The 12,770-nt window shown below is 32.2% G+C and overlaps 1 protein-coding gene across 1 annotated transcript; it reads right to left on the bottom strand.

The window, feature by feature from the left end:
• Nucleotides 1–7,275: 7,275 nt before the first annotated feature.
• Nucleotides 7,276–11,544, bottom strand: LOC105763892 (protein ENHANCED DISEASE RESISTANCE 4). The gene is made up of 5 exons (XM_012582291.2): nucleotides 10,989–11,544; nucleotides 8,436–10,614; nucleotides 8,284–8,344; nucleotides 7,953–8,176; nucleotides 7,276–7,674 (listed from the first exon to the last, which is right to left on the bottom strand). The coding sequence occupies exons 1-5, from the start codon at nucleotides 11,101–11,103 to the stop codon at nucleotides 7,620–7,622; spliced, it is 2,634 nt and encodes an 877-aa protein (XP_012437745.2). The 5' UTR covers nucleotides 11,104–11,544; the 3' UTR covers nucleotides 7,276–7,619.
• Nucleotides 11,545–12,770: the final 1,226 nt, after the last annotated feature.

Here is a 12,770-nt window from a genome sequence, read left to right as displayed (position 1 = left end):
GTGGATTATTGTTGTGTGTGTGTGTGTGTGTGTGTGTTTTTAATTTGTGGTGTTTAGAGAAGGATTAAATTATTGTCTGGGGTCTAAATTTAGTAATTTTTTTCATATTGGGGCTTGAAATTTTTTGGGTTCAATTTAGGTTTTGAACTTGACAATTATTTCCACATTAAGGCCTAAACTAGGTAATTATTTTCTTTTTTTTTTTGTTCAAATTACTCCCTGAACTTGGCAATAGTTTCCATATTAGAATCTAAACTTGACAATTGTTTCCACATTGTGACTCTAACTTTTGGGTTTTCAAGCAAATATCAAGGACTAATTTGGACAAAAGAAAAGCTCAAGCCCCAATTTAGGAATAATTACCAAGTTCAAGCCTCAAATAGTGATTTGACTCTTTAAAGAATGGTTGGTTGATAAATATAATGTTAAATCACTTTTTAGAGCTCGCAACTATTCTCATATTAGGGTTTGAACTTTTTTCTAATTCAAGTTAGGCCCTAAACTTAACAATTGTTCTCACATTGCGGCCTAAACTTTTTTGTCCAAGTTAGGCCTTAAACTTGGCAATTATTCTCATGTTGGGGCTTGAACTTTTTTTTAACCAAGTCAGTCCTTGATATTTTCTTGAAAGCCCTAAAGTTCAAGCCTAATGTAGGAACAATTGCTTAGCTTAAGCCCCAATATGGGAACACTTGCTAGCTTAAGCTCCAACATGAGAACAATTGCCAAGTTCAAACCCCAATATAGGAATAGTTACCAAGTTCAGGCCCCAAATAGTGATTTTACCTTAAATATAAAACAAATAATAATTAGGTTAAATTATGCAATCAGTCATTATATTATGCTTAAGTTATATTTAGTATTTGTATTTTAATTTGGTCAAATTTAGTCGTATTTTTAGAATTGGTTCATTTTAGTCTTTATATTTTCTTAATTTTGAAGTTTCAATATTGATTTAAAGGGTAGGAGCTGAATTTGTTCGGTTAAATTCTACTATTAGTCTTATACTATGCTTAAAGTCGTAGATTTAGTGCATGTTCTCTAATTGAATAATTTTGAATACCTATACTTTTTGAATTTCAAATTTCGATATTGTAATTGGGTTTCTTTAATAACATATAAAAATAACAAGCTGATATGGTATTGCATATATGGTAATATATTTGTAACATCATACTTTGGAAGCTGGCAAAAACTTAATGGATTTTAACCGCTATCGTTTGATTAGGATTGAAATTTTAGAAAGGTATAGGAATTAAAAATTACCAAATTAAAGTATGGGGACTAGATCTACAAATTATACATAGAACAATGACTGATAGCCCAATTTAACCTAATAATGATAACGAAAGGTTTCATTTCATTGTCTTTATTCAAACATCCAGAAATTTGCTTGATACACCAAATCCCTTTATAAAACAAATTGGCCCATGTTTAACTTAATGGATTATTTTCAGGTTAATTCCATGAAATGTCCTTAAATTATTGTTTTAATTTTGAATTGGTTCTTAAACTTCAAAACATTTTAATTGAATCCATAAAATATTAGTATTATGTTAATCTAGTCTTTTCATCAATCTAACAGAAAGTTGGAGCGCTAAATGCTAATTAAGATAAGATATGAAATATATTTACAACACGTGAATCAAATTGTAAAATATATATTTATGTTGCATAAATAACTTAGATTTAATGTGTTAAAAAATTACAAATCAAAAACTAAAAGATTGGAGGGCTCAAGGGCATGTCTAAAGGGACATACAACTTGGTCCTTTGATTAAAATGGAAATTTTGCATTTTTTTCATTTTATGAAATTAATGATTTAATTTAGGTTTTAATATAAAATTTTCCTAAAAGTTATAAATTAAAATTAATTTAAAGACATGAACTAACGAGACTATTAAACAATGGACAAAGAACCAAGAATTGCAAGTAAAATGTAAGTAACCAAAGGTCTAATTGTGAATTTTATCCTTCTACTTTATAAAATTTAAGAAGTTAATCCCTCTAGTTTGTTATAATTTAATTTTTGAAATTTAAGAACACTGAGCAATAAGTCCAATCAAGTAAATACTATTAAATCGCTAGCTAAACATCCGACTAACCTTTTCGATTAAAGACTAAATTTGATAAAAAGTATCATGGAGGCCCTTACATTAAAAGTTGGATTCCATTTTGCTCCCTCTACTCAAAAAATGGGCAAACTAGTCTCTATACATTAGATTAAAGAGCAAATTAGTTATTTTTGTTCGAAGTTTCATCCATTTGTACTGTTAAAAACTGGTGTGGTTGACAAAAAAAACAAGACAATGACATGTAACATGCCTCGAGGACCAATTTTTAATAGTAAAAATAGATAAAAAAAATTTAACAAAATAATCAGTTTGCTCTTTAATTTAATGTACATGAACTATTTTGCCCATTTTTTTGAGTAAAGGGGATAAAATGCAATCTGACTCCTAATACAAAGACCTTCATGGCACTTTTGCCGACTAAATTCTTAAAATTTAAAATAAAAGAATTAACTTCACAATTTTCATCAAATAGAAGGATGAAACTCAAAATTAAACATTTTCCCAAATATAATTATACATTATTAGTGTCACAATATTAGATCTAATTCACATGGGTTGCCCTACATCTACAATCTCCCAAAGCATACACCTTATATCTATATATATAAATAGCAACTGGAACCAGATGCTAAAGTACAGCTGGCTATCTCACTTTAGCTTCTGTCTTTCTTTTTTTTTTTTTTTTGGTTGGAAAACTTTAGCTTCTGTCGTTTTAGGGCATGTAATGTCATGAATGGGCCACTTTACCAATTTCATTAATTATATAAATTTGACCATATCAGTTTATCACCCTCTTTATACTCTTTTCTTTTTCTTTTATTGGAATATTTAAGGCAATCCAAATCTTGATGCTTTTACCAAAATGGCTATATTCGAGTTTCTGTATTTAATAAAAGTTATATATTTTAGTACTTAAAGATAACGGTGTTGTGCTTAATGAGAGTTTTAGAATTGGTTTGATAAAAGTTAGTTGTTAATGAATCATTAATAGAATAAATTTAGTATTAATTATGAATTTGTTTTATTTTGCATTTACTTTGTCAAATAAAATTCAATGGGTGAGATTTAATTGAGTTTTAAGGTTGATTTGATAAAAGTTAATTGTTAATATTATTCGTTAATTATAGAATCAATTCTAAAACTCGCTTTTAAATAGTAAAAATTTAACATTATTATCTTTAGGTATAAAATGTATAACATTTATCAAATACATGTACCCCATTAGAAAAAAATTAAAATTAAGTACAAAATTAAGCATTAAGCCAAGAAAATGTAAATTCAATATTGAATACAATATTATTAAAAGGGATAACCATAAATCCCGAAACATGATTGAATTTGTTTTTCAATTATTGTTTGAAATGGATCCATTCCATTAGCTAATAAGGTAAAGCTAAACCTCTCTTATAAGTATTTCTTTTGCTTCTGATCTTTTAGCACATTTTTAGTCTTATTTATGCATATAACTTTATTTTTATAAGTGATTTTAGGGATGGTTTTGTTGACATCCTCTCTAGTTTGGTGAATGCTCGACTCTTTTGTCGATTTATGCTCGCCGTTTTAGACCATACAGGGCTAATTTTCTTATCATATTAAGTGATTGCAATCACCTTAGATATGTCGTGCTTGAGTTATGACAAAGCCAAATTATTAATGTGTCATGATGTTCTATTGATGCCTTGGCTAAAACTTTTGTTGTGTTAATAGAGCTTATCTTTAACCATCTACGACGAGTACTGTTTGTTATTTTTTTCCTTAAATTGTATGGTTCCATTCATTGAATGAATTAATGAATTTACTTTTCAAATAAAAAATATCTCTTTTGCTATTTAATTGATTTAAGACATCAATTATATATTATTAATATCATATCTTTACAAAATTGAGATATTATTATTTATTTATCATAATTTAATTTCTGTATTTTTACAAATATTGATAAATTAATCTAATTATTGACTAACATATAAGCTTGAATAGTTGATTTTTAAATAATGTGTTGCATGTAAAAATAATTAAATTGTCGATTTTAATTCATTGTATATAAATGGTTGAATTGTTTATTTTAAAATAAGCGGTTTAACGATAAAGTTTAACATTGTTACCCAAATATACTAATTTCTTGATTTTTATAAAATACTATGACTAAATTATGATATATTAAAATTGAGAGATTAAAGATTTAGTTTTTTAAGGATAAAGCAACATTTAACTTCTAAACTTGACAATTTTTCATATTGGTTTCGTCTTTTTATTCACGTTAGTTTCAAAATTTGACTGTTTTTTTCAATTTGGTCCTTGAATTTGGATTCCAATAAGGTACAATGGCAATACCTTTTTTGTACTTTTTAGATTTTCTAGAATTTTTAAATTTTTATGTGATACCGTGGTAGAATCTTAGAATACCATGGCATCACACCTTATTGGAATATAAGTTTAGGGACTAAATTGAAAAAACTTGTAAAATTCCAAGACTAATGTGAATGAAAAAATTAAAGGATTAAGTTAAAAAATTACCAAATTCAGGGATTAAATATTTATTTATAGTAAAAATTAAATTTAGGGTCAAAATCAAGGCGATATGACTATGCCAACCAAAAAACCATTAGGAATAAAAATTATATATATTTTAGTGTAAAGCTCGACAAACAAGAAACTGTGATTGCTTAAAATAAACTAAATAAATGTGAGTATTTAATATATTAATAGTGTATTTTCTATTTTATAAATAATTTAAAAATAATATATTTTTAATATCTTATTATATTTTATAGAATATTTATAACTTTAAAATCTAATATCTCTATTAACAATGTATGAGCGTTAAGATGTATTTATTTAATTGAGTAAAATAAAATTTTAGAAAAAGTACTCGGCCCACGAGGAGGAACATGCCATGGATGTTAGCACATCTTTCATGTTATTGTCCCACTCCCCCATGCAATATCATCACTAAATTTATATTTTACTTTTATCTAAAAATAATAAATTAATTTTTATATATTAGATCAAATAGTAAATAAATTTTTTATTAAAATTTTTATTTATTTATGTTGTCAAAAAGTGGTGTGGTTAACGGAAGAATCAAATAATGATATATGGTATGTCATATGTACTTCATGCTGACTAGACCTATCCATGGGCCGGGTCGGGTCGGGTTCGGGCCGGGAAAAAATAATAAGCCCGAGCCCGGCCCGGCCCGATTTTTAATAAACACAAAAATATTTTAAAAATAAAAAAATAAAAATATTTTTAAAGTATTTTAAAATTAAAAATAAAAATATATATTTATTATATTCGGGCCGGGCCCGGGCCAAAAAAGTTGAGCCTGAGCCAAGTCCATTTTTTAAACGGGCCTCGTTTTTTTGCCCAAGCCCATATTTCGGGCCTATATTTTTACCCGAACCCTCCCATATTTTGGGCAGGCTGTCGGGCCGGGCCGGGCCGCCCGGCCCATGGACAGGTCTAATGCTGACATACAATAATCAATTTTTAACAATGGAAATGAATGAATTTTTAATAGAACGACTAGTTTACTATTTGATTTAAGACTAATTTACCCATTTTTTATGTAAAGGGAAGCAAAATGCAATATAACTCTTGATACAAGTGCTTGCATGGTACTTTGAAACTTCTTTGTATATTAGCTATAATAACATGGGTCGAACAATATTAAACCTATTGGTGTTGGTTCGTATGCCAATGTGGGCATTACCAGATAAATTTAGTAGATATATAAATACAATACAAGTAAAAATATAAAATCAAACATTTATAATGTAGAATCAAATTAGTAAAAGCATAATAGATGAAAAATCGAATAAAATTCATCCATGATATATGCATATCTTAAAAGAAACTTACACGTTACAATTACAAATAATAAGACTTGAATTTGGATACTCAAAGAAGTTGGAACTTTTGCCTTTAACTAACAATTGTGTCGTGTCTGTTGTAATATTTTGTAGTTCATGAAAATGAAAATAAGATATTCCTTGATTTAAGCATTGGTTTTGTATCGAGGGCCCATTTGGATGGACGTGTATCTCTAATACGGTGCATTTAGTTTTTAAATTTGGTCTCACGTTACAGTATCGCTACAGTATTTAATCTTATTGTCACTACTGTTTTTACACTAACTACAGGTAAACACATCATCCATCCAAAGGGGACCTAAGGCTTTCAACTGCTTTGCGAGTTTGGGTTTGTCATATTTCCTTTCTTCAATGGTTAAAAAGAAAGGTTTTAGCTGAAATCAATCAGATCATCAATTTGTCTGTCCAAACAATTTGATTAAATAAATTATTAAAAATATAAAAATAAAAAAGTATTAAAAACCAATTCACCAATCCACATCTCTGCTAATCTAAAGATTTTCTTCGAACTAATACTCTAATCGATTCCCAATCCAATCAATCTAGTCCAATTAAGATAACCATGATTAAAAACTGAAGTTGCCATAAGAGATGGCAATGGGCCCCTCGAAGGGATTTTCGGCTCAGCCGCTGTGTTTTAGCAACAACACAGTCCGTCAGGGAGGGTCCACTTAGTACCCAAAACGCATGTCTTGTTGCTGTGTCGTATGGTATGTCAGATGGTTAAATTCTGGTATTAGCCCTTCTACTATACTTAAATTTTGAAATCTAATGCTCATACTTTAATTCGGACATAATTAGACCCATCATACTGGACATGTTTTTTTATTTTATTTTGTATGTTGGAAGGAATATTTTTAAGAAAATAATCCATATTAGCATTTTAATCAAAATAACCGATAATATTAACTATTTGAATTAACTGATGACATTATAAAAATACACCAAATTATGCCATGTTAAAATATACTAATTAAATCTTAAATTTGAACGTAGTAAAGGGACCAAATCAATAATTTAACCCAGATAACCAACCAATGATTGTCCGGGCCAATCTCCATTAACAGTAGTGGCTTCACATGCCAACTTAAATATTTTTGCTTCCATTCATTTTGTCCCCCCTTTAGTCAATAATTGGACGATGCTCCATAACTTCTACCACATATATTAATTGACAAAGTATTCGATATACGATTCATGAATATAATCACCAACATATTCAAGAACATATACACAAATTTATTCATGAACAAATTCATTTAATTTAAACAAACACTATGTAAATTCTTAATGAATATGAACCGAACACAAACAAACATAAACATATGAAGATAAGTCCGTTCATTCAAGCTCGGTTCAATTTCAAACATTTCTATATTGAAAAACAATGAGATACAATGAAACAAAGATTTTATATTGCAATATTTGCATATGCATTACATAACTTGAAAAGCAATCATTTAGAACATGTATTGAAATATTTATATTTTTCGCTTATCGGATTAAGAAACCATCCAACATCGACAACCTCAAAGTTAGCTAGAAAAACATCGATCGGATTTCTAACCTTCCAACCAGTTTGCCAGTTGATTATTTCCACACTCAATGGAGAACGAACCAAACTTCTTGTATCCGCGGGATTAACTGTGGGGATCATTATGTATTTCATTACGCGGCTACTTTTGGAACTTTCATGCCGAAACCGTGCTTTGCTTTCTCAACTCTGTTCAATAAAAAATCATATCAGCAATGCTTAAGGATATTAGCCATCAAATACTGATGGAAGCCGTAGCCCTATTCCGGGTATTTGACATGATATAACTCATCCACGCGAGTGTATCACAAAGCCATGTTCTTGCCACTAAACTAAGATCTCATTAGCCTCGAGGCTTATATAACGGTACAAGAATTACGACTATTAAAATATAAAACATTCATGAGCAAGTATAAGGAGATGAACCAGAAGTTGCAGAAAAAACAAAGGTTGGAATTAGCTCTTACGTCGGGGCAAGTTTGCCAAGGCAATCTAGCTCTTCACCAGTGTCTTCGTCCAGGACTCTGCCAGAGATCTCGATGATGTAAGATCTATCTCTATCGGTTGGAAGCCCTCTATTAGCAAGCAAATCCAAATCTTTCTGATGGAGCTCTCTCCCATTTACGAAAACACCAGTGGTTCCACCGGCACAGTTTTCTGGCATTGGATAATTAAATTCTTCGATAAATGGCTGCAAGTGAAATACAGTTAAAAAAAAAAAAAAACATGTAACGGCAAAACCAAACAACAAGAAAAAGTGTAGCCGTTGATATCTAGATAAGGATTATTCAATCTTACAGGGATTATGCCAAGACAAGGCCCACCAAGAACACCCCAGAATCCAGCTCGAAAATCATACCTGATTTAGGCACGCCGATCATTATAGACATACACTGAAACTAGTAAAACTCGTAGCACGGCGGATAAAAAGAAAACTGATAAAAGCTTACCAATACTGTCCAGGTTGAATGGGTCCGGCCATCTTTTCAGCTTTTTTAAGCACACGGTCAGTTATAGGATGGCCATTAACCGAAATGTTACTTTTCCTGCGTTCCTCAGTTTGATTAAATCTCGAGAAATCCTTAAAACTCTTCTTGACAATATTTACGAAAAACGATTCACCTCCTTTTGCAACTTTTGGTTGATCACCCTCTCTGGCTGCTTCCCCTGAATCTTGAGAGATTCCTGTGTTATAGTCGTCAAATGAAACCTCCATCTCGGTAGGTAATGACGCCTCTTTTAAAGAATTTTGTCTTGAGGCGGCCTTGTTAGACGTGAATTTCTCTTGACCAGAGCGATTACTACAATTTCCCTTCCCAAATCTGTTGACTGCTTGATTGCTAGTAGAGTAATCGAAGTGGTCTTGAAGTGGTGAACCTGAGGGTGGGGGAGACATGGTGGATTTGATTGGCTGCCGAACAGAATTCTTTTCCTCTCTCGAAGCAATTAAAACATCCGGACTGTTGTCGTCCTCGGAAATGCTCAGAGATGAAGAATGAAAACTTTGCATTTCTTGAGGTCCGATTGAATTCAAAGCCTGGCCCATTGACGATACAACGGGTTCTTGGTCCATTGATTGAAAATCATAACCAGAATCATCGTAGTCGTCAGGCGAGAAAGTGGCAGCAATTCGGTTCACACGGCCACGGAAATACGAGGAACTATCATTGATAACTCCATCAGAGATATCATCAACCCGTACAGAAGTTCCTTTCATCTCAGCATGATCACAAAGAACAAGCTTCTTGTTGACGATGGTAAAGTTTATTACACTCGAACAGGCACCGCAACGCAATTTATATTCGGTTTTTGCCACGAGCTGTTTTTTCTTTGGCATTTGTAGTAATTCAAAACAATTATAACACAAAATAAATGGAGCACCACCAGCAATAGGACGAAAACGGCGACCACCACTGGTTACCACCACCCGTTGCGGATGGCACTGAACAAAACCACCTATTTCCGGCTTAAGATCACTAGGCCATCTAGCTTGAGCTTGTGAATGAAGCACGCTCATTTGAGGCATTGTAGTCCTAGAATTGTGGAAATGCGAACTAAAAGTCCCGTGGTTCTCAAAATGGTACATTGGATTACAAGGCACATCGGGGAACCTTTTATCACCAAAAGAACGGGACGGAATAGGTGGTGGAACTCGTCGATGTTTCTCGTAACAATGAAAGCAAGAACAAGAAGCCTGGTGCAACACTGAACTTTGTGGATATGGCATAAATGGGTCGTGATTACTTTCCATATACTGTCTCGAAAAGTACGGATGAGGTGCTTGTTGGTATTCTCCGGGTAATTGTTGCGGTGCTCGTCCAAGGATTTGGGATCCAAAAGGATCTCCATATGCAGGAATATGATTTGGATTGTGCATTGGAGGATGCAACCCATGCCGAGTCATATCATGCCTGACAGGATAAGCAAATGGCTCTGGAAAATGACTGAAATAAGACGGCCCTGCCCCCATACCATGTTGATCAGGTCCGTACAAGGGCATTGAAGGCTTCTTTGCTTCGGAAGACCCACTCGGGAACAATGTATCCTTCTCTTTCGGTTTATCAATCACATCACAAGACCGACTAAGTCGCTCTTTAAGCTCATCTAGCTTCCTCAAAAGCTCGGCTCGATCTTGTTCAAGGTGAACCCTACTAGAACCAGCCTGGTCCGTTTGACTCTGCAAGGAATCACTATAACCATACGATGGGCCTTCATCCGGATGATTCGAAGTAGAAAACCTCACACCTTCAACAACTGCTCTCGGAATTCTCTGCAACCCCTCCATCTCTCCTTGCTTCACAGCTTGCCTTTGCAATCTCCCAATGTATCCAAAATCAGAACATGAATCCTCCTGTTCTTGTTCTACAGAATTCGTGATTTCATCCTTATTTCCATTCTCAACCGGCTGTTTATCGCCGGTATCATCACAATCAACATTACTCTTCTTCTCTGCATCATTTTGATCACGCCTCAAAGAGCCAAGACTCGATTTAACATCCACATGGGAGGCATCACTCAAATCTACTAATCTTTTCCTCAACGGAATTTCGGATTTGCTAGAAACTCTGCCGCGCTTATCTTCTTCCAATTTCTCCGACGAGGTATCCGCTTCAGGGTTCTTAATTTTTGCTGATACAAAATATGTGTATATATATAAAATCCACCATTAAAATCTGGGAAAACACTACATATTTCATAGTCAGATCAATATCAAAAGATTCAGTAAATAAAACAAGGAACCTAACCCAAAGCCTTAAATGGTTTCATTAGTCTTAATTAACAAAATTCCTTTTAATTTTTCGCATGAAAATGGTAGGCTTAATCATCAATCAACAAATCCCCAAAAATGTACCTTGCTATTACTGATAAATACAAAATAAACCACCAATGGTTCAAGCTTCAACATTATCACTGATCAATTGACTCAAAAAAATCCAAGTTATATTCTCAGCAACTTTCTCATCAACCAAACAAGCAACTACAGGGAAGAAAAAACAAGGTACCTCGAAGAACAGCACCGCAGCCACCACACTGGTAAACAGAATAATCAGCAAGTTCTGGAAGAAGGTTTTCACAATTTGGACACCGAACTAACCTTACTTTGTTCGACTCAGCCATTACTGAGTCATTCAAAGAACCTGTCGAGTAACCGACGAACAAGAAAAAGACGTTACACCCAAAAAAAAAAAACAATTTAGAATCCTTCCAAAAAATAATTTGTTTTAAACGAGCTTAAAAAACAACCAATGCTCCTGCAAAAACCATCACCATCAAACCAGGTTTATTTAAGAAAACAGAAAACCCAAACAGGAAATATAATCAACTGGGTTGAAAAAACCACCAATGGTCGTTTCTTTTTCTCTTTAAGTAAAGCTTCTCGCTCGTTTTCTTGGGTTTTCTCGGAAACCAAACAGGGAAAAAAGGAAATACAATGAAGTAACCCAGAGTTTAGTGAAAAACACCCAGAAAAAGAAAATTTTCCACTCGAAAGAGAAGTATAGTTCGTTGTGATTTATGAAGAATCACAAAATCTGAGTTTATAATAAAATAATAGAGAAAAGAAACGAAATGAAATAATATAAAAATGGTGAAGAAAGACAGCCGTGATCACATTATCGTTTTCCAAGGTTAGTAGGAAAGAAAGAAAGGGTTGATTTCTCTATAAGTCCTTAAATAATGCTGAGATTCTAAATTAGTCAAATTTTAGAAACATTTTAATTGAATCTTTTATAGTGTAAATGTTGTATTAATCGAATCTTTTTAATGATCTTAGACATTAAATATTAACTAATATTATCTTGAATTCTAAATAAATGTGTACAAGGACAAAGTTAAAATTGTATATCAATGTCGAGATAAAAAATTTTTTAAAAAAAGTGTTAAATTGGTATAAATTAAAGAAATAGTTTTTGAGGGGTTGACAATACAATTTTTTTCTATGTGACCAAAGCTAAAAAGAATTAATTTTTGGAGGGATTAAAAAACAATTGTCCCCTTTAACTAAAGGGGCCAAAACCTTACCTGCCTCCCTGGCATTGTCCCTACATTTATACCTATCAAATGAGGCTATCTATTTGTTCAACCCGTTGGGTCTAAGTCTAATAAAACAGTGTGATTAATATAGTACTGATATTTTAACCACATTAGAATCCAAATGATAATTTAGGACATCTAGTGCAATTAACCCAATAAACAACTCAAAACGACAGCGTTTACATATCCACTGTAGAATCGGCTACTTTTTATTGTTGAGTAGGTTTAGAACTTGACTGGGTCCAATATTATGCTTTTTTGAGGTGACTTCCCCTTTCTTTTTCTTGGTTTCAGACATGTGAGAAAATAAAGCAGAGTTTTGGCTGTTGTGAAAAGATGTGAAAGGTTTACCTTTGTTGAACGTTGTTGGAGAATAATCGGTTTAATCATTTGGTTCATTTTTTTAATTGAGTTTCCCAATCGATTTTAGTTGAAAAAAATGATCAAATTGAATCAGTTTTTGGATTAAACAAACTTAGGTTATTGAGTTAATTTTTATCGGTTTTCAAATAATATAAAATAAGTCAAATTTTTATCGATTTAATTTCAAAATTCTAAAATTGATAATCGGTCAAAAACAAAAAAGCTAAATGGGTTGGTTTTTAATTAAAATCCAATTTTACCTCTACTTAAGCCTATAACACCAAATCAATCATTTATCCACATTCATCCCAAGTAGTGTGACTCATCCATCTCTACTACTTACTTCTCTATGTATTAATAATAATTAAATAATTTTTAATTTAATAAAA

Source organism: Gossypium raimondii, chromosome 12, assembly GCF_025698545.1.
Source record: "Gossypium raimondii isolate GPD5lz chromosome 12, ASM2569854v1, whole genome shotgun sequence".
In the NCBI taxonomy this organism is placed as follows: domain Eukaryota; kingdom Viridiplantae; phylum Streptophyta; class Magnoliopsida; order Malvales; family Malvaceae; genus Gossypium; species Gossypium raimondii.
This window is presented reverse-complemented; position numbering and strand designations above follow the sequence as displayed.

Excerpts from the sequence above, each read along its gene's own strand:
- LOC105763892 (XM_012582291.2), bottom strand. The coding sequence starts at position 11,103 with ATGGCTGAGTCGAACAAAGTAAGGTTAGTTCGGTGTCCAAATTGTGAA. Across the intron at positions 10,615-10,988 it reads CTGCGGTGCTGTTCTTCGAG|CAAAAATTAAGAACCCTGAA; the intron begins GTACCTTGTTTT and ends ATTTTGTATCAG. Across the intron at positions 8,177-8,283 it reads CTTGTCTTGGCATAATCCCT|CCATTTATCGAAGAATTTAA; the intron begins GTAAGATTGAAT and ends TTTCACTTGCAG.